Genomic DNA, 21,688 nt, shown 5'->3' with positions numbered 1-21,688 from the left:
CACTTCCCCCCCACACCCTCCCTCTTCTCCCCCACCTCTCCTCTCTTGCTATTCCTGCAGCTTGAACTCAGGGCCTGGGTGCTACCCTGAGCTTTTTCACTCAAGTCTGGCACGCTGCCACTTGAACCACAACTCCACCTCCAGCTTTTTGGTGGTTAGAGGTAATGAGTCTCATGGATTTTCCTACCTGGGCTGGTTTCACATTGCCATCCTTAATCTCAGTCTCCTGAGCAGCTGGGATTACAGGTGTGAGCCACCCGCACCTCAGCCCACCTCTCACCCGGATTCCACAAGGAGTCTGTGAGGTTGCCTTTTGTGAGGAGGAGGCACCAGGCAAAAAGGCAGCCTGTGATGTGGAAAGTGGTCTTGTGGAACTCGACTCAGTATCTGAATTTGGGACTATGACCTTGTTCACTTGTCTGGAAGCAAGGACAGGAAATAAGTGTAGTTCTCTTCAAAGAACCAGTTGCTCGTTCTTTAGAAGCCAGGCTTTCTGAAGAAGATGCCTCCTGGCCAAATGGCCGCTCTGAACCTGCAAGTGGTCTTCAGGTTCTGCAGGTCCAACTGGGGTCAGCTGTGTTCTGTTTACGGATTTACAGGCATCCCCTGGGTGAATGAAGAGTAGTGCATTCCTAATGCAACAGAAGGCTGCACCCTGGCGGTTGCTTTGTTTTGTTGCTGCGTGGGCACTCAGCTGGGAGAACTGGGAGAAGCATGTGCCAAAGACAGGGGAGAATGGCTTTCCTTTTTTTCTTAAAAGACAGTCTTAGATCCTAAGCTGGCCAGAGATTTGGGATCCTCAGACTCTCACCAAATGCTGAGATTACAGGCATGTGTTACTACACTGGGCTTAGGATGTTTATCTTCTTTGTTGCTAGTCTTGGGTGTGTGCTTGTTTTCTTTTTTTTTCTCTTTTGTTTTGTTTGTTTTTGTGGGTCGTGGGTGGGGCTTAAACTCTGGGCCTGGGCGCTGTCCCTCAGCTCTTCAGCTCAAGGCTAGCGCTCTACCACTTGAGCCACAGCACCACTTCTAGCTTTTTCTGCTTATGTGGTACTGAGAAATCGAACCTAGGGCCTCATGCATGCAAGGCAAGCACTCTACCACTGAGCCACCTTCCCAGCTCCTGTGCTTGTTTTCTGTAATATTCTCTCTTCCCAGTTTCTTTTTTCCTCAGACTTAACCAGTAACATTCCTTGAAAACAAGTATGAGATATTGAGATGCCAAAGAGAATCAGATTACAGACCCGGGCTCCCCACATCTGGGCATGGGTCTCTCTACCTTCTAGAGAACTCAGTGTTGGCTTTGGAGTAGGCTCTGGCTGTCCTGAGTAGGTGTGTCTGTTTGAAGAAGGATGGGACGTGGGCACTCTTGATTCTTAACACTCATATTGTGGAGGCAGGCAGAAACCATGGACATAGATGCAGAAAGAGAGAAAATAACAAAGGAGATCAAGGAGCTGGAAAGGATTTTGGATCCCAGTTCTTCCAGCATCCACTTGGAAGTCTCTGAATCAAGTCTCGATTCCTCAGGCTCTGAAGCAGGTGAGCCTCTGTATGTGACCCCCTAGGGTGTGGTTAGATCCTTGTGTCCTTGGGTTTCCTTCTCTTCTGTCATTTTGAGGACATATGCTGTGTTGCCATGTTCTGAGTTTTTCTCAAGCTGGCCTTCACTTTTACCACAGCGCAGAGAACTGCGTAGTTAGCCCCTGGACCTGTTGTCTGTGTGTAGGCAGCCTGCCTGTGCTGCCATCCTGCCTTGGGCTCTTGGATTCTCTGGGTGACCATGCCATCCTGGCAGTTACTATAGCCCAGACCACCCAAGATCACTGCATAGTTAGCTCTTCAGATGCACCCGTTGTAGAGGCTCACCCCTTCCCTGCATGCTCTTCCTGCCCACTGCTCCCATTCTTCTTGCTGTGTTTTCATTACCATGTGCTCGTTTTTCTGACAGATTCGCTGCCCAATGAAGACTCAGACACCACTGGTGCTCCAGTCTTGGTAATTACTACTCATCTGGCTGAGACAGACCTGCTGCTACCCTGTAAAGTGGCCTGGAGGGGTGTGCATTAAAACTCTGTTGCTTGGCTGGGTGCTGGTCGCTCACGCCTGTCATCCTACGTACTCAGGAGGCTGAGCTCTGAGGATCAAGGTTCAAAGCCAGCCCGGGCAGGAGCATCCATGAGACTTTATCTCCAGTGAATCACCAGAAAACCAGAAGTGGCGCTGTGGCTCAAGTGGTTGAGCATTAGCCTTGAGCTGAAGAGCTTAGGGACAGTGCCCAGGCCCAGAGTTCAAGCCCCTCGATCAACAAGAAAAAGAAAAAAGTGCTCATGTTCCTCCTCAAGAATGATAGGCTCGGGCTGGGAAGGTGGCTAGAGCGCTTGCCTTGCATGCCTGAGGCCCTGGGTTCGATTCCTCAGCCCCACATAAGCAAGAAAAAAGCTGGAAGTGGCGCTGTGGCTCAAGTGGTAGAGCGCTAGCCTTGAGCTGAAGAGCTGAGGGACAGCGCCCAGGCCCAGAGTTCAGGCCCCACGACTGGACCCAAAAAAAAAAAAGAATGATAGGCTCATTACCAAGCCCTACCTCTCTCTCCACGTTTGGTGCTCATGTACCAGTGTCATATCAGAGGCCAGGAACTGGAATATGGCTGGACCTCAAGGAGTGGGAATGCCTCTGTGTGCCAGTTCCTCATTTGCCATTTCTGTTTCTTCACCAGGAAGGGGAAAGGTGGGGTGAGGCCAGCAATGATGAAGAGGACCACAAGGATAAAACACTCCCTGAAGACCCTGAGACTTGTCTGCAGCTCAATATGGTCTACCAAGAGGTCATCCGTGAGAAGCTGGCAGAGGTCAGCCAGTTGCTGGCCCAGAACCGGGAGCAGCAGGTAGGACCATCTGCATTGAAGCTCCTAGCCAGGTTCCTGGGACAGGGCATAGGGTGGGGATACTCCCTGCAGCCTGCCCTCTTCCCACACATACCTGCTTTTACCCCAGGAGGAAATTCTATGGGATTTGGCTGGGTCCAAAGGCCTCAAGATGAAGGAAGGCAGAAGCCTGCCTCCCAACATGTACATAGGCCACTTCATGAAGCCGTACTTCAAGGACAAGGTCACTGGAGTGGTGAGTGGCCATAGCCTGCTTTCATCAGAAGGCTTCTGTGCCCTGTGAGAAGGGTTCTAGTTCTCCAGGTGCTTGGGAATGGTATTTCACTCTTTTAATCCTTCAGGATACATTCTCCAGCCTCCTTGCGAAAAGGGGGAGTAGGACATCAAGGGGCTGGAGAAAGTGTGGGGCATCAGCAAGCCCCGTAGAGATTCACCATTCCTAATGGCAGCTCTGTGCCATGAGCGTGGAGTCCTCTGAACCTACCCTGTGCAGTAGTCATGCCCAGAGCTGTTTGTGTAGCAGCAGTTAAGGGTGCGGAGATCAGATTGCCTGGCCTTGTATGTGGATGGGCACTCTTGAGTCCCGGTGGGGGCCTGGGGGAAGGCAGTAGTCCTTGAAGGTGAGCACAGAGGGTCTACACATTCTGACGTCGCCGTGTTTGATAGGGTCCCCCTGCCAATGAAGACACTCGAGAGAAGGCTGCCCAAGGAATCAAGGCCTTCGAGGCGCTCCTGGTGACCAAGTGTAAGAGCCATGGCAAGCCCGTGGGTGGGCTTCCCAGCTTCTACACTCTACTGCCTATCCCTCACTTCCCATCTCTTTCCCTCCTGCTCAGAACACCCACCCCGGAAGGCCTGTCATAGGCTTAGGTAGCCCTCAGAGGCAGTTACTGGCTGGAGAGAGACCTAGCCAGCTGCTCACCTGCATCCAGAAAGGCCTTGGTGCACCCACTTTCTCAGCTATAGCTGGGAGCCAGCAGTGGTGCCTGGGCCTGGAGACAGTTCAGAGGACAGTAAGTATGTCATAATTTTACTGTTGTCCCCAGGGAAGCACTGGGAGAAAGCCCTGCTCCGGAAGTCTGTGGTGAGCGACCGCCTGCAGCGTCTGCTCCAGCCCAAGTTGCTAAAGTAAGTCTGCAGACAGGTCATCCAGTCTTCTCTGAAGCAGAAACCCAGCAGCCTTGTGGGCTTGTGAAGTCTGGCCCAGCACACTCTGTCCTCTGCCACTGTTCTGCCAGCCCAAGATGCCTTTACCTGCACTCTGTCCTCCTCCTAAGAGGTGATCATAGTTGGCTGAACAGCTAGCTTCATTTCATTGTGTGCCTTGGGCACTTTCTCTTCTCTGGGCTTCTGGTTCCCCTGGAAGGTGATTGTCTTCGAGACCTGCCTTGTGGGCTTGCTGGTAAGAAAGGTCACATGAGTGTTAAAGTGCAGGCGCTGCTGTTGTACATGACTGCAGATGCTGTCGCCCCCTGGAGCCAGGGGCCTACCTTCAGGAGTGGCCTCACGAGACTGGAGTCCCCCTGCCACCCGTTAGCACTCCAATAAAGACTCCAAGTTTGGCCCTTTTTTTTTTTTTTTGGGTCCGGTCGTGGGGCCTGAACTCTGGGCCTGGGCGCTGTCCCTCAGCTCTTCAGCTCAAGGCTAGCACTCTACCACTTGAGCCACAGCGCTACTTCCAGCTTTTTTCTTTCTTTTTTTGCTTATGTAGTGCTATGGAATCGAACACAGGGCCTCAGGCATGCAAGGCAAGCGCTCTACCACTGAGCCACCTTCCCAGCCCCCCTTTTTTTTTTTTTTGTCGTGGGGCTTGAACTCTGGGCCTGGGTGTTGTCTCTCAGCTCTTCAGCTCAAGGCAAGCGTTCTACCACTTGAGGCACAGCCCACTTGCGGTTTTCTGGTGGTTTTATTGGAAATGAGAGTCTCATGGACTTTCCTGCCTGGACTGGCTTTGAACCACAATCCTCAGCTCTCAGCCTCCTGAGTAGCTAGGATTACAGGCATGAGCCACCAGTGCCTGGCTTAAATTTGGCCTTTTTTATGGTCAGTCATGGGGCCTGAACTCTGAGCTTGGGTGCTGTCCCTCAGCTCAAGGCTAGTGCTCTGCCACTTGAGCCACAGTGCCACTTCCAGCTTTTTCTGCTTATGTGGTGCTGAGGAATCAAGCTCAGGGCCTCATGCATGCATGCACCGAGCCACCTTTCCAGCCCTCAAATTTGGCCTTTTAAGTGGTGGCTTCTCTAGTGATCTCGAAACTGGATCTACCATACAACATCTGGAGCACCAGAGGCTTACGGCTAGGCCAGGTGGCAGGGGTGTGCAGCAGGGACTCATCCCTCAGCAGGTCTGGGAAGCAGTTCATGGCTATAGCATCAGCGTGAGGCCTAAGGGTCAAGGCTTCTTGCAGGCACCTGCATTTTATGTCCCTAGTTTGACAGGGTGGGCCAGGGTTTGAGACACAGGCATTAGGGAGCCATGCCCTGCCTCTGCAAATGCATGGCAGCTTGTTCTTGTCCCAGACAACACTGTTCTGGCCCAAGGGACATCTCAGAGACTGCACCACAGCTTTCTTTGTGATGAAAAGCCAGAATAGGAGAGGAAGCAAACTCTGGCAGTCTTTCCACTCCTGTCTGTGCCATAGACAAATCCCACATGGGCAGCTCAGAAAACCAGGGCCTCCAGCCCTTTTGCGTCTGCTCTGCCTTGCAGGCTTGAGTATTTACGCCAGAAGCAGAGCCGTGTGTCCAGTGAGCCAGAGAGGCAGGCCCTGGAGAAGCAAGTCAGGGAAGCAGAGAAGGAGATCCAGGATATCAAGTGAGCTGGGGCCTCCCCCCTGGGTAGAAGGGGAAGCCAGCAGGCTGGGTGTGACACTGTTTCCCTGCCCCTTTCTCCAGCCAGCTTCCGGAAGAAGCCTTGCTGGGGAACAGGCTGGACAGCCATGACTGGGAGAAGATTTCCAATGTCAATGTGAGTCAGAGCAGGCCTGATTTACGCAGTACCTAGTCCCTTCCAGCCAGTGGAGCTGGCTCAGTCCAGAGCTGTGTCTGGGTGTGCTTGGTATCACCCGCCCTGAAGTCTGTGTACCTTGGCTTTCTGCTGTAGTTTGAAGGAGGCCGCAGTGCAGAGGAGATTCAGAAGTTCTGGCAGAGCTCTGAGCACCCAAGCATCAACAAGCAGGATTGGAGCACAGAGGAGGCAGATCGGCTGAGGGCCATCGCAGCCAAGCATGGCCACCTGGAATGGCAGCAAGTTGCAGAGGAGCTAGGGGTAAGAGGCAGCATTGCCTAGGCTTGACGTGTATCGTAGCTTATCTGCTTCCTAAGGTGAGAAAAGCTCTCTCCTTGGGTCTCTTGTCCCATGATCATCATTTAAGGGCACGAGAGGATCTGGTATAACACTTGTAAGTGGATTTCTAGGGAATATGTCCTTTATGTTTTTGTTTCTCTGACCCTAAATTCTTCTAGGAATGCAGTTTTTCATGTTCAAACAGTTAGGTGTTGTGCTGTCTTTGCATCCTTCAGTGTGAGGGACTGAACTGTGCACATGTTCTCTAAAATCTCCATTGTTAAAAAGCTTATCACTTGTCTGTGGCAGAACCCAAGGGTATGACAAACTAAACTTGCTAAAACTGTTTTCACAGAAGCCTTTCTGCTTTCTGAGGAGAGACCTGTCCGCCTCTGTAAATGCAGAGTGGGTCGGTTCTGGTCTATTCTGGGCCTTCGATCTCTGGGTCAGACCCATCACACCCTGCTAAAAATTAGGGTTCTTAGGCCTCTTGGTAGATTTGCTGTGTAATTTTGTACATGCAACTTGATTTTTATTTACTTGTTAAGTTATATTTGCAATGAATTTTTTAGCTAAGTTCTGGCGGCTCATGCTATAATCCTAGCTACTCAGGCAGTTGAGATCTGAGAATCATGGTTCACAGCAAGCTTAGCAGGAAGGTCCATGAGACTCTTTTCTCCAGTTAACCCATCACAAAGCCAGAAGTGGCCCTGTGGCTCAAAGTGGTAGACTGCTCGTCTTGATCGAACAGTGCCATGCTCTGAATTCAAGGTCTGTGACACACACACACACACACTCATACACATACATACACTCTCACTCTCTCTCTCTCTTTTTCTTGGCTTTGTTGTTGAGCTGGAGAGTGGTCAGATGTTCCGCTCTGGTTTGGATGTCATCTTAGTTACTGTTGGGAGCTTTCTTCCCTATAATCATGTCCTCTCCTCTCCCTGGTAGCTGGTCCTCTCGGGGGCTGTGTGTCCCATGTTTGGTGTTTCTATCTTGAGGCAACATGTTTTGACCTGCAGGAGCCTGGAAGAAGGTCGCTTCCCTTTGGCTCCTAGGCCCTCCTGTACTCTGGAGGCCCCACAGAGCCTTTCTGCCTGTTGCTCAGTGCTTGGGGTAATGCCCACTAACACCCATAAGCTCAGTCCTCGGGGTAAGGCCCACTAACACCTGTGTGCTTTTGTTTGGCCTTGGGAAGACCGGCCGCAGTGCCTTCCAGTGCCTGCAGAAATTCCAGCAGCACAACACAGCACTGAAGCGCAAGGAGTGGACAGAGGAGGAGGACCACATGCTCACCCAGCTGGTCCAGGAGATGCGTGTCGGGGACCACATCCCATACCGCAGAAGTGAGCACGAGGCCTCTTGGGATGCCTCCCATTCCACCCCCCTCTCCCCCCAATACCTGAAATTAGGGATTGGCATAGAAGGGAGGGTAACATTGTCCTAGGCTCTCCTCTGTGTGACTCTGTAATTGGCCATCTTGTGTGCAGCCCTGTCCTCCATCTGCACAGGACATCTGTGCAGACCCCCACACATCCCCTCCACCCCCAGTTGTCTACTACATGGAAGGGAGAGACTCGATGCAGCTGATCTACCGATGGACCAAGAGCTTGGATCCTAGCCTGAAAAAGGGGTTCTGGACCCCCGAGGAAGACGCTGTGAGTTTGTGGGACCTGAGGGGGTGGGTGCCCAGGAAGCTTAGCTGGCATGTCCCAAGTGGCTGCTGGCCTGCAGTGTCTGCTCAGCTGACCTCAGGTTAATGGGGCACAGTTACACACACCCTCAGAGGCACCTTTGTTTGTCCGTCCTACAGAAGCTGCTTCAGGCTGTTGCCAAGTACGGGGAGCAGGACTGGTTTAAAATCAGAGAAGAGGTGCCAGGCAGGAGTGATGCCCAGTGCCGGGACCGGTGAGCCCTGCAGCCCTGGGGATGTGTGGAGGCCTCCTGGGTCACGCCAGGGAGCTGAGGCCAGGAGGGTACCATCACTCGGGGGTGCGCAGTCCTAGGAGAGGCTGGCTCTTGGGCTTCCTATATCAGGGTTGAGGGAAGCAGGAGAAGCTGTTTCTTTCCCAGTCCAGACTTTTCTACTACTTGAGTTACTTGTCTAGAGGTCAGATGCTGGTGGCTCCCTGGTCCACACAGGCAGCAGCTCCTTCTGAGGTAATCCTTTGGATTACCTCAGGCAGAAACCCCATTCAGTAGCATAGCACCCAGTTAAGTCTGAGAAAACCCTTCCACAGACTTGTCACAAATGTCCACGAAGCACTAAAAAGATGCTCCCAGTCAGTATTACAGAAACAAGCCAGACCTGCAGTGCCATCTGCACTAGGACAGCAAATCGGAGGGGGTTGGAATGTCACACACTTGGCGGGACCATAGGATGACACAGTCTTTGTGGGGTACTGGGGAAGTTCCTTAGCACATGGAAAAGAAAACCGAACCCAAAACAATCAATAGATAAGAAACCCAAAAAACTTGAAAGTGGGAACAATATATTACTATTACAAGAATGTTCAGAGCAACGTCACTAGTGAAATAAAGAGAAGATAGGTACTTACTATGTGTTAACCTTGAGAACATTCTGAGCATTTGTGTCAAGTGTTTGTTAAATTACTGTTCTTTGGTTTTGTTTTGTTGGAGGGAAGGATTGAGACAGGTTCTCAGGCTAGTCTCAGACCGTTCATGCTCCTGAGTGCTAAGATTGTAAGTGTGTGCTGCCATGCTTAGGTCGTCTCTGTATTAGCTTGCAAAAGTTCTTCATATATTCTCTTACAGGCCCCTTATCAGATAGGCCATTTACAAATAACCTTCCAATCTGTACCTTGTCTTCCTACTTACTTTTTTTTTTTTTTTTGGTCTTGAACTCTGGGCCTGAGCACTGTTCCTCAGCTCTAATTTGCTCAAAATTAGAGCTCTACTACTTTGAGCCACAGCACCAGTTCTGGTTTTCTGGTGGTTAATTGGAGATAAGAGGCTCACAGACTTTCTTGCCCAGGCTGGCTTTAAACCATGCTCCTCAGATCTCAGCCTCCTGAGTAGCGTGAACTACCAATACCTGGCTCCTACTTTTTTTTTTTTTTTTATGCAGTACCAAGATTTTAATTCAAGGCCTCAAACTAGATTTACATTCTGCCATTTGAGCCATGTTTCTAGCTCTCTTTAGTTAATAATTAAGCAGGGTTTTGTGGTTTTACCTAAAGTTGGCCTTGGACTGCAGTCTTCCTTCGGCCTCCTACAGTACTTGATTATGGACTTGTACCACCACTCCTGGCTTACTTGCAGAGATGGGGGTTTTGCCAACTTTTTGCTAAGTCTGGCTTGAACTGCAGTCCTTCTAGTCTCTACCTCCTATGTGGCTTGGTTTAGAAGCCACTGCACCTAGCCATTGTCTTTCTTGGTGAGGTCCCTTGAAGTTCAAAAGTATTAGGTTTTGGTGAAGTTTATCTTTACATTTCTTTTTTTTGTGCCAGTCCTGGGGCTTGAACTCAGGGCCTAGGCACAGTTCCTAAGCTTCTTTTGCTCAAAACTAGAACTCTACCACTTGAGCCTCAGCACCACTTCTGGCTTTTTCTGTGTATATGGTACTGAGGAATTGAATCCAGGGCTTCATCCATGCTAGGCAAGCACTCTACCACTAAGCCACATTCCCAGCCCAATCATTATATTTCTTGTGCTTTTGATATCATGCCTAAGAAATTATTGGGAAGTTAGGAAACTAAAATATTCCTTTGCTTCCACATTGCTCTCAGCTATCTCAGAAGATTACATTTCAGCTTGAAGAAGGGACGATGGAATGCAAAAGAAGAGGAGCAGTTAATTGAATTAATAGAAAAATATGGTGTTGGTAAGTCATGGAGGTGTTTCCCCATCTGTGTCTCCTGGCTTTAGTCCCTTTGAGGGTCTGCAGCCACTTTATGTATGTATGTATGTCGGTCATGGGTTGTGAGCTCTGGACCTAGGTGCTGTCTCTCAGCTCTTCAACTCAAGGCTAGCACTCTACCACTTGAGCCACAGTGCTACTTCTAGCTTTTTCTGTTTATATGTGCTGAGGAATTGAACCCAGGGCTTCATGCATGCGATGCAAGCACTCTACCACGGAGACACCTTCCCAGCCCCCCTGCAGCCACTTTAGAGGCCCAGAGTTTGAACCATTCCAACGCTGTGCCCTAAGAAGGCCGCTGTGACAGATGATGGGGGGCGTCCCCTATTAGAATTTCTTTTGCTCTATCTTTTTCCAGAGTGTGGGGCGGGGAGTAATGTATGGAACCCAGGATCTCATGCATGCTAGACAAGTGCTATACCACTGAGCCATACCTCTCCGCCCCTATTACAAATTACTATCAATCTGTATAGAAAATCCAGAAGTGCAAATGTATAGAAGGAAGTAGAGTGACCTAACTACTCCTCCCTGGCAGAAGCCTGCATAGGGAAAGCTGTAGTACCCTTGTGCCTCCTGACAGCATGTGGCCATGAGCAGCCCAACCGCTAATCCTGAAGAGGAGCTCTTCTCTCCACAGACATTGAACATTTCTTCATTTTTGCTAGTGAGCTAAATAGGAGCTATAAATGCTTATAATTCTTGCTACTCATGAGGCTGAGATCTGAGGATCACAGTTCAAAGCTTGTCCTAGGCAGGAGAGTTCGTGAGACTATAGTCTCCAGTTTACCACCAAAAAGCCAGAAGTGGATCTGTGGCTCGAGTAGAGCCACTAGCTTTGAGCAAAAAAGTTCAGAGGCAGTGCCCAGTCCCTAAGTTAAAAAAAAAGAAAAAAGTTGCTTATGTTAACAATATCTCCTTAGACTAAATCTAGTTGTGGTGTTGCCTGGCTCAAGACACATAAGAAAGGGTTCCTTCACTCCTTCTCATTCTGCATCATAAACTCAAGGTGCGGGTATCACTCCTGCTGACACATAAATCATTAGAAATGTCTTGAAGTGTGGCTGTAGTCTGGTTTGGATGATCATATTAAGAACTTGTGGGGGGTCTGGGAAGGTGGCTCAGTGGTAGAGCGCTTGCCTTGCATGCCTGAGGCCCTGGGTTCGATTCCTTAGCACCACATAATCAAAAAGAAAAGAGCCAGAAGTGGCGCTGTGGCTCAAGTGTTAGAGCGCTAGCCTTGAGCTGAAGAGCTGAGGGACAGCGCCCAGGCCCAGAGTTCAGGCCCCATGACTGGACCCCAAAACAAAAAAGAACTTGTGGACAAGTTTTCCTTTCTGTTTGTATTTTCCAGAACTTTCTTGAAGGGCTGGTCATCCCAAGATGCAGGTGCATCAGCATCAGTGACTTGGTCTTTTGCTGGGCATAGGGGAGTGGGTAGTTGGTGCTGAATGCCCTGCCTTGTTCCTGGAGGCTGCAGACCCTTCACAAATTTATCAGCTTTTATTGTCTTAAGGTAGCAGCATGCAACAGTACTCCTGTGGTTTTGCCTTCGTAGGTCACTGGGCAAAAATTGCTTCTGAACTACCTCATCGGTCAGGTTCCCAGTGTCTGAGCAAGTGGAAAATCATGGTTGGGGTAAGACATTTGTTCCCTTTTGGAGCTTTTCTGGAAGTCAGAAGGCCCATCCCAGGAGAGCCACGGGACTGCTAGGGGAAGAAGGGCAGCAGAGGCCACAGGCCAGACTCCTGCCATGAGCAGCACCCTTTCCCCTGGCAGTGTCCTGGTTGGGCAGAACTTGACCTGAGGCTGTTCTTTGTGCTGGGTTAGCTGCCCCTCCACGTGGCCTTTTCCTTCCCTCAGAGGAATCAGAGCCTCCCTAGACGGCGGCGGCGGAGGCCACGCCGCAGGGTCCACTGGAGCTCCAGTAGCAGCAGTGACAGCGGCAGTGAGGACAGTGCTGATGCCAGCAGCAGCAGCAGCAGCAGCAGCAGCAGCAGCAGCAGTGAGAGCTCAGAGGCGGAACTGGAAGAGCCTCAGGGGCAAGCCAGAGTGCTGCTGCCCCCACAGTACACAGTACCAGACCTGGACCTGTGGGTTCCTGCCAGGCAAAGTGCTAGCCAGCCACAGAAAGGAGGTGCCTCCTCTTCCCTCCCCAAGGGCTCTGATGCTGCCCCAAGTCGCCCCAAGGAAGTTCCCACCTCTGCTCCTGGAGGGAAGCCGCCTTCCAGGATACAAGGCACCATCCCAAGAGGGGTCCAGTACCCACACCCACCAGACACTCACCCAGTGAACGTGGAGGAGCCAGCCTTCGAGGTGGGTCTCTTGTGCACCCCAGACTACAGGCAAGGGGGAAGTGGCGGAGGCGGAGGGACCGTATGGCAGCCTGGTGTCTAGCCTGCACTAGTGTGTCCCTGGGGCATGTGCTGGAATGTGCTGCTTCATTTCAGCGTGGCCCCATGGCCAGAAGCCTTCCTGAGGCTGGCGGCGAACATGTTTGCTTTCAAGTCACAATTCAGAGCATGGCTGAGCAGGCATTTGGATTTATAAGCATTTTAAGTTTTTTGTTGTTGTTGTTACTGTTTTTTGTTTTGGCCGGGTGCTGGTAGCTACTCAGGCTGATTGCTGAGGATCAAGGTTCAAAGCCAGCCTGAGCAAGAAAGCCCATGAAACTCTTATCTCCAGTTAATCACCAGAAAACCGGTAGTGTTGCTGTGACTCAAGTGGTTGAGAACTAGCCTTGAGATGAAAAGCTCAGGGACAGCACCCAAGCCCAGAGTTCAAGCCCTAATACCAACGGAAAAAAAAGTTTTGTTTTTTTTTATTGGCCTACATTAGCTATGGGGGTTCATTGTTAGATCTCCATAGGTTTATTCTGGTTTGTTTTTTTTTTTTTTTTGGTCAGTCGTGAGGCTTGAACTCTGGGTCTGGGCGCTGCCCCTGAGCTCTTTAGCTCAAGGCTAGCACTCTACCATTTGAGCCACAGCACCACCTTTAGCTTTTTCTGTTTATGTGGTACTGAGGAATTGAGCCCACGGCTTCATTCATGCTAGGCAAGCACGCTACCACTAAGCTACATTCCCATTCCTACAGTTGCAAATGAGATCCTTTAACTTCATTTGAAGGAAAATCTGCGTTGTTTCAGTCCCAAGTGGGGGGAAGGGAAGAGGGCAGGGAAGGAGCTGTCCTCCATGTATTCACAACCTGCAAGGGTGTGTCTGCCCTCTTGTACAGAGTATGAGCCAGCCCTCTCTGGCCTGCCTGGTCATAGGTGTTTGCCTGCCCCTGTCTTCAGTTTTTTATTTAACCAGTCAGTTTCTGTGCAGATGAATATTTTGATGTAATTTTTTTTTAACTGGTTGTGGGGCTTGAACTCTGGGCCTGGGCACTATCCCTCAGCTCTTCAGCTCAAGGTGAGCGCTCTACCACTTTGAACCACGGCGCCACTTCTGGTTTTCTAGTGGTTTATTGGAGATAAGAGTTTCATGGACTGACTTGCCCAGGCTGACTTTGAACCTTGATTCTCAGATCTCAGCCTCCTGAGTAGCTAGGATTACAGGCATGAGCCACCAGTGCCCAGCTTTTGATATAATTTCTTAAAAATTGTATTGTAAAGGTGATGTAAAGAGGGGTTACAGTTTCGTAAGTCAGGCAGTGAGTACGTTTTCTTTTGAACAGTGTCACTCCCTTGTTCTCTCCCAGTTTTTCCCCTCCTCCATCTCTGTCTTCAAAATGTTGAGGTCCTAGGTGTGGGTGCAACTCTGTCTAGAGCAGCAGTGTGGTCTTTCAGGGCGGCAGTGAAGCCGCAGCTCTGCAGACAAGCAGCGCACCTCCCATGGCCTTTGCTGCTATGTGTACTGGTAGCCTTGCTAGAAAAAGAGCTACCAAGGGCCCAAGGAACTGTTAACATGCAGGAGCCAGGCCTTGGGACCCCACTACCCTCCTCAGGGGCAGGCTGTGCCTGAGAACATCACACTTCACCATGTAGCTAGCAGAGCCCATGGCGTATGCTTTGGAGGTTAGGCTGGGAGGTATCCCGGAGGCCCCGGCCTCCAGTCTCCTTATCAGGAGATGCTGCATGTGCAGAAGATGCCTCAGGGATGGTGCTGAGAACCAACAGGGCTGCCTGGAGCATGTGCTGGCGAGAGTCTGAGCACACGTGCACACAAACACGTGCACACTCATGGGTGGGCCACCCTGATCCCACAGACCCTCCTGTCTCATCAAACACTCAGGGGGTCCCTGCACCATCCTTTCTGGCCTCCAGTGCACGGGACTAGGATTACCCTAGGGACCCTGGCCTGTCCCAGGGCCTAGGTAGCCTTTCTCCTTGCAGAAGGAAAGACAGAGGCAGCCAGTGTTGCCTGACTCACCCCCCGGGCCTGGCCCTGGAGACGGCGTGACTGGGCCCCACCTGAAGAGGCTGTGGCGGCAGCGCCAGAGACATACTTTACGCCAGAGACTCCTGGATCGCAAGCTTCTGCTGGCCGTGACGCCCTGGGTGGGTGACGTCACCCTGCCCTGCACACAGGCTTCCCGGAGGCCGGGGGCAGTGCAGACTCACGGTACTACCCAGGCTCCTCGGGGGTCTAGGGGTGGGGGGAAAGGAGAGCAGCAGGGACAGGAGCTTGAATGCCTCCTTGTGGCAAGCTGGTCTTTGGGAAACATTTCTGGGAATCTTTGAGGGGTGGAGCACACTAGGATGGGCTCCTCAGAGAGAGTCAGAGGCACCAGTACCCAAAGGTTTTGAGGAGGAGGATATGGGCTACACAAAGAATCTCTGCCCTTGCCAAGCAAGGAGGCAACTGGTGATGAGCAAGCTTAAAGGGGATGCCTGCTGTCCCTTAGAGGAGGCAGCCTGGGCCCCTCCAGGCCTCTCCTGCCCCTGCCTGGCAGCCAGCCTGAGGCTCCAGTAGGGGAACTTCCCAGTCGGAGCTGTTCCCCATGTGCCTTGTCCCCCAGCTGACCGCGTCAGGATGAAGCTGGAGCATGCACACCTAGCCAGCACTCCAGTGTTCACGCTGTTCATCCAGGTGAGCTGTGCCTTGTTCTTGCAGTTCTACAAACTAGGACATTTTTGATCCTTGAAAATAACTGCCAACAGGTTAGCGTGGCGGGTTTAATGTGGCTAGTCAGTGTTTACTGCCCCCATGAAGTACATTGGTGTCCTGGGAATGGGGTGGCATCTGGGCCCCAGGTTGAAGTAGAAGCTGAAAGGGAGAGAAGGTGAGGATGGAGCACAGAGGAAGCCAGGGCTGGGCCGCACTGTGCTCATGGGCAGCGCGGCCACGCCCCTGATCCAGGCCCTGGGCCTGTGATGCCTTTGTGACCGCCCTGGCAGGGAAGAATTTGGATCTGCTCTGTGCGCAGCCATTGTTAGGGCTCCCTCTATCCCATGGGGACCCCTTGGACACCCGGGCTCTGTGTGGGGCTGGAGCAGGGGTCAGGTGGCTCTTAAACGCCCCCCCACCCCACCCCATGTCCCTCAGCTGCTACAGATAGACACTGCAGGCTGTATGGAGGTTGTTCGAGAGAGGAAGGCCCGGCCGCTCACAGCACTCCAGCCTGGTGCTCAAGCACCACTGTCACGTCTTCTACAGGTAGTAGTTGCTGGAAGCAACAAGAAACAGGGCAAGGCGGGCGTCCCCTCCCCAGCAGTGACCTCCTCCACTGGTGAAGGGCATTCCCAGACCCTGTGGAAGAGTGGGCCCATCCCCACTCTGCCCTGCCCAGGCCCTCCTGGGAGGCATGGGAGGCAGTTGCAGGTAGGATGAAGCTCAGCCATAGGCTGGGAGCCCAGCATTCTCTGTAACATCCTAGACAGAGGCTAGGCTGGGAGCTGTGGGCACCATTTGCTCCAAAAATTGAATTCCCATGAGTTCTGTCAGCAGGAGGCCTCCCCCCAGGGCCCTGATTTCTGGAGGACAGTGAAATGGTGTCACTAATCTAAAGATCAAGTACAACTCTGGTGCCCCTGGGCCTCAGGCCCCACACTGCCTTGGCTTGGTTATCCAGTGGGCCCTGGCCAGGCATCTACAGGGTGGGCTGTCCCAGGAGAGCACAGCAGCCACCGCCGCTGAACTGTGCAGAAATGTGGGAGAGACTGAGGGGGCTGCCTAGCAGGGACCTATACTGACCTGACTCCCTTCTGCCTTCGTCCTTAGGAGTCCGCCAGTGTCCAGAGCACCCCAGGTACCCGTGCCCCATGTGTCTCCCTGAACCACAAGTGCCCTGCCTGTGCGTTGAGTGCAGCCTCCAGCAGCAGGTGGACAGTCCAGGCTGAGAGCTTGTCTGGAGGAGCCCAGAGCAGCCAGGGCTCCCTCCTGGAATCCACTGGCAGTCCCATTCCCCAGTGCCTTGTCACACAGTGAGCAGAGATCAGTGAGGCCCCACTATCCTGGTTTTGAAGATGTTTGAGAGTTAGCGGCTGTTCCTAAGTGGTCTGTTAAACAGGCTGGGTTGCCCAGCACATAGGCTACCCTGGCTGTGAGAGGCTGTGAGAGCCCAGTATTTTGGGTCGTGAGGCGGGAGACCTGAGAATGGGTAGCTGGAGCTTGGCCTCTGGTCAGACCTAGGACTCGGGCCTTGTATTCAACAGATACCACGTATAGGCTTCCTCGTGTGCCCAGAGCTCCCCATTGAGTTGGTGTCTCTCCTTCCACAGGCCGCCCCTTCCCGAATGCGCCACCTCAGGGCACTGCCCAGAACACCAGCCATGTAGGGTACAGAGGGCTGGGATCCTGCCACACTGAGTCTGCCTCATCCCAGGTGCCTGCGCCTGCCCCCTGTGGCCCCCGGCCCAAGCCCAAGACAGTGTCTGAGCTGCTGCGAGAGAAGCGGCTCCGGGAGTCCCGTGCCAAGAAGGCCGCCCAGGCCCCCGTGGCTCTCCAGCCCCAGCTCTTGGTCTCCTCACCTGTGGTCCTGCAGCCCTCTCTGCCCCCAGCCTCCCAGGGCCTCCCAGCCCCCTGCCTTACCATTACCAACCCCACGCTGTCAGGGCCCGGGAGCCCTGTGCTGGCCAGTGCAAGCCCTTCGGGCTCCTGGCAGGAGGCTGGGGCTTCAGCCAAGGATGAGCGGCCTGCTGGCCTACAAGCTGTGACCCTCACCCCTGTCCTCCCAGGAGCCCAGGGTACAGCCTCTTCTGCCTGCAGCCTCCCTGCTCTGGGCCTCAGTCAGGGCCCTGTGAGCTGTCCTCCAAGCAGTCTGGGGCAGCCTCAGGCCCCTGCCACATCCCAGGAGCAGAGCCTGCCCAGAGTCCTGCCCCTTTTCCCCACCACCCCTAGCCCTGCTCAGCTGCCTCTTCAGCCCCTCAGCCTGCCACCCCAAGGGGGGTCTCCCCTAGCCAGCCTGCCCCTGCCAGTCACCTGGGTGCTCACAGCACAGGGGCTGCTCCCTGTGCCCGTGCAAGCCATGGTGGGCGTGTCCGGGCAGGTGGCCACTCCCGACCCTGCAGGGCTGCCAGCAACCCTGCCACCTCCCCCTGCTGAGACCCCTTGCCTGTCCCCAGCCAGTGCAGACCCGGAGCCCGTCCCTTCCTCCATGACACTGCCCCCCTCACGCCTCCTGTCCCGAAGCTCAGCTGAAGACAGTGAGCCCCAGTGTGCCCCGGCAGAGGCCCAGGCCAGCCATACAGAAGCAGAACCCCCCAGACTGAACCAGCTGCCTACCCACAGTGCCCCTGGCTGCAGGGGTGATGCAGTGGGGCTACCAGGGAACTCCTCGGGGTCACTGAGCCTGGAGAGGCCTGAGAAGGGCGCATGGGACCTGGGCCTGCTCTCCCAAGAGAATGAGGCTGCCCTGAGGAAGTGGCTGAAGGGGCAGCAAGGTGCCCATGTGCCCCGGCTAGAGAGCAGGCTGCCCTACCAGCCCCCTGCCCTGTGCAACTTGCGGGTGCTGTCCAGCCTCCTGCTCCATAAGAAGGCCTTGGAGCAGAAGGCCGCCTCTCTGCTGGCGGGAACCGAGCCGGAGGCTGGGGCCACCCAGTCCTCACTGGGCCTGGTGCGGAGGCGGCTCCGGGACAACCCGGCCTACCTCCTGTTGAAGACACGGTTCCTGGCAGCCTTCGCGCTCCCTGCATTCCTGGCCACTCTGCCTCCCTGTGGTGTCCCCACCACCCTGTCACTGGCCCCAAGGGTGGACACGGAGAGTGAAGACGACCTGGGGGAGCTGGATTGCAAGGACATGTCCAGTGTAGTGCAGGTGGGCCCGGTGGCCGTGAGCCCCACCCAGGTAAGGGCATGAGGCCCACTTCCCCTGAGCAGGGGGCCGCATGGGGCCTCCCAGCCTGTGGGGTGGGAGTGGGAGCAGCCGTGGGGAAGTTGCCCAGCAGGGCTGCCTGTGGGTTTCTTGAGAAGGAAGCTCACTCAGCCCACCAGGACTGGGGCTTCTACATCAAAGCCACCCATGTGGGTTGTGGGTAAAGGGGGGCTCACTGTGGGGGCCAGATCCCCACGCATTGCACGCTTGAGTCGAGGGTGCTCAGGCCTCATCCCCCGCACGCTGTCCCCCAGGTGGGCCGCTGCCTCTGTGCTGCTGTGGGCAGAGCTCTGCCAGGCATCTCTTGTGCTCCCTTAGAGTTTTCTGAGCTGGGTTGGCACTGTGAGCCTTAGAACAAAAAAGGTGTGGGCCTGTGTCCTTGCTGTTCCCCAGATTTTGTGCCAAACCAGAGGGGCCGTACAGGCCCTGTACGGGGGTGAGGCGGGAACATGGGAATGCACAGGTTTAGCGCCTGCCCTTCCACAGGAGGCTGTCTGATCCTCCATGGAGTCCTTGAGCTGAAGGGGCCGAGGCCACCCACCCCTGAAGGAGGCCTCTTAGGGATCGAGAGGCCAGTTGCCAGGCACTGCTTAAACATGATGGGAGGCCCCCATGTGAGGATGGTCGCAGAAAGCCAGGCCCCAGGAAGGCCTCTCATGGCCACCACATGGCTCAGCTTGTGCCACATGCCTGTCCTAGACAAGGGCAGAGAATGGCACATTCAGAATGTTTTGACTTGGGGGGGTCGTGACCCATGGCACTCTCCCTGCCTACTGTGGCTGGGAAGGTCACTCCCGCGGGTCTTCGTTTCAGAGGTCCCCACACCCCAGCAAGGCCTCAGCCCCTTCCCAGCTGGACACTTCTGATGACCTTCGTGTGCTCAGGACCCGTCATGCCCAGCACGCCCGGAAGCGGAGGCGGCTGCCATGAGCAGTAGGTAAGTATCTGGTGAAGGGTGAAGGATGTGAGCTGGGGCCAGGTGTGGTGGGGTTAGGCATGTGGCTGAGCCTGGGGAGGCAAGCCCACACTCAGGGATTCTCCAGGAGCACTGATCTGAGCCCAGGCTCTACGGGGCTTCAGGCCTTAGCAGAGCATCTCACCTGGCACTCTTCACTGAGGTGGTCTCCTCAGAAACACCTACCCTGACTTCTGAGGGCCTGACTGGCCCTCTTTCCACACTAAGGTGGCTCTACTAGTGTCTGTTCCACACAGCACACACACAGAGTCTGTCTACCTGCTTAGGCTCTGTCTCCCCTGACCACAGGCCTACAATGAGCAGGCTTTGCTTGCTTTTGCTACTGGTCCCCAGGACCAGGGCAGCAGGTGCCTGGTGGCCCTGGCATGTACTGATTCAGACAAAGTGGGCCCTGGAACAGCAGGCCCAGGGACAAACAGGTCTAGAGTAGGAAGGGCAGAATTGTCAGGAGTTCGGCAGCCAGCTTCTGTATAGCCCACCTGAACCATGGCACCTGTCCTTACATGGTGTGGTGCTGCTGGAGTTCCTGCCTGCCAACACTGTCTGTGGGCTTACGTTGTTGTGCCTGAGGACCAGGGTGCCCCCCTGATGGGGCACTGCTGTGTTTCAGGACAAGGACTCTTACGGCCCAGAAGCACAGGCCCCATGCCTACCTGGGAGCCCATCACAGGCCGCAGGAAGAAGCAGCTGAAGCCTGGGAAGCTGACAGCCTGCAGACAGGCCTAAGAGGGAACGAGACCACAGTGACCAGCAGACACAGCTGGCCTGGTCCCTGCGTGCAAGTCCACATATTGGAAGAAATAAATGTTCTCTTTTTTTAATTAAAAAGCAAGACAAACTTTTGTGGTTTTGTTGTCTTAAAGAATAGGGCAAGCCGGGCATCAGTGGCTCACACCTGTAATCCTAGCTACTCAGGAGGCTGAGATCTGAGGAACATGGTTCAAAGCCAGCCGGGGCAGGAAAGTCCATGAGACTCTTATTTCCAATAAACCACTAGAAAACCGGAAGTGGTGCTGTGGCCCAAGCGGTAGAGCGCTTCCCTTGAGCCGAAGAGCGCAGGGACAGGGCCCAAGCCCAGAGTTCAAGCCCCACGACCAACAAAAAAAAAAAAAAGCAGGTCTGGGGACCTGTGTGAGACCAGCCGGCTCAGCTACAGGTCCTCAGAGCCTCCCTAGGCTGCTCAGGGCCTTATTAAGCTCATGAGCCTGAGGCTTAGCAGAAGAGAATGGAGGTTGTAGTTCTAGGCTGCACAGCCCCAGGCAGGCTCTGCTGTGGGCTTTGTTTTTGTAGCATGCTTCCTCTTTCTACTACAAGTAGAGCAAAAGGACAGGCATGTCCCCCAGTCCTAGTGCCAGTATCTGCTGTCACCATGGCAACAGTGGCTACCTATTGGGAATTTTGAGAGGTTTTTTGCTGCTGAATTTCAGCATTTTTTGTGGGTTTTGTTGTTGTGTTTGGTTTGGTTTGGTTATTTTTCAGTCTTAGAGCTTGCACTCGGCCTGTGTGCTATCCCTGAGCTCTTTTGCTCATGGCTAGTGCTCTAATACTTTGAGCCACAGTGTCACTTCTGGTTTTCTGGTGATTAATTGGAGATAAGAGTCTCGTGGACTTTCCTTCTCTGGGTTGGCTTTGAACCATGATCCTTATATCTCAGCCTCCTGAGCAGGTAGGATTACAGTCGTGTGCCACCAGTCCCTGGTGGGGGGGGGGGCGGTGTTTTGGGCTCCATCCTTGAGCCTGTCTGTGCTCAGGGCTAGAGCTCTACCACTTGAGCCACAATGCCACTTCCAGCTTTTTCTGTCTATATGGTACTGAGGAATCAAACCCAGGGCTTTATGCATGCTAGGCAAGCACTCTACCACTAAGCCACATTCTCAGCCCTGAAAGTCTTGTATTTATCTGTCCAGATCAGCTTTGAGCATGATCCTCAGATCTTAGTCACTTGAGTATTTGCAATTAATAGACGTGAGCCACTGATGTCTGGCTTCCTAGTTTAATTTTGTGTGTGGTTAAGGGGGTAAGGAGCTCCTAGGACTTGAACTTAGAGCCTGGGTACTGGTAGAGTTCAGGCTAATGCTCTACCACTTGAGCCACAGCTCTACTTCCTGCCTGGATGAGCTTCAAACCATGATCCTCAGATCTCAGCCTCCTGCAGAGGATTATAAACTGGAGCCACTAGAGCCCAGCTCCTACCTTAATTTTAATACAGTGTTTGTTTGCTTGTTGGTTGATTGTGGTAGTAGCTAGAAGTTTCAACACAGGCCCTCATACTTGCTGGGCAGGTGCTCTGCCACTTGAGCCACACTCCTGGCCCTTTGTGCTTGACTTACTCCCTCTTCTTCCATGGGGTCTTCCATTTTTACTCCAGGATGGCACAGGGCTGGGACTCAGGTGCCAGATACTGCCC

The 21,688-nt window shown here is 53.5% G+C and overlaps 1 protein-coding gene across 1 annotated transcript; it reads left to right on the top strand.

Moving 5' to 3' along the window:
* Window positions 1-1,400: 1,400 nt before the first annotated feature.
* On the top strand, window positions 1,401-20,080 carry Snapc4 (small nuclear RNA activating complex, polypeptide 4, 190kDa). The gene is made up of 22 exons (XM_013029456.1): window positions 1,401-1,542; window positions 1,952-1,998; window positions 2,717-2,884; window positions 2,994-3,119; window positions 3,551-3,629; window positions 3,931-4,012; window positions 5,594-5,698; window positions 5,779-5,851; window positions 5,987-6,151; window positions 7,371-7,518; window positions 7,724-7,830; window positions 7,986-8,080; window positions 9,922-10,016; window positions 11,608-11,687; window positions 11,913-12,365; window positions 14,386-14,614; window positions 15,012-15,082; window positions 15,539-15,649; window positions 16,214-16,241; window positions 16,714-18,278; window positions 19,119-19,242; window positions 19,892-20,080. Exons 1-21 carry the CDS (start codon window positions 1,410-1,412, stop codon window positions 19,233-19,235), a joined length of 4,077 nt encoding a protein of 1,358 aa, XP_012884910.1. The 5' UTR covers window positions 1,401-1,409; the 3' UTR covers window positions 19,236-19,242; window positions 19,892-20,080.
* The last annotated feature ends 1,608 nt before the right edge of the window (window positions 20,081-21,688 follow it).

This window comes from Dipodomys ordii, unplaced genomic scaffold (assembly GCF_000151885.1).
Source record: "Dipodomys ordii isolate 6190 unplaced genomic scaffold, Dord_2.0 Scaffold118, whole genome shotgun sequence".
NCBI lineage: Eukaryota > Metazoa > Chordata > Mammalia > Rodentia > Heteromyidae > Dipodomys > Dipodomys ordii.
This window is presented reverse-complemented; position numbering and strand designations above follow the sequence as displayed.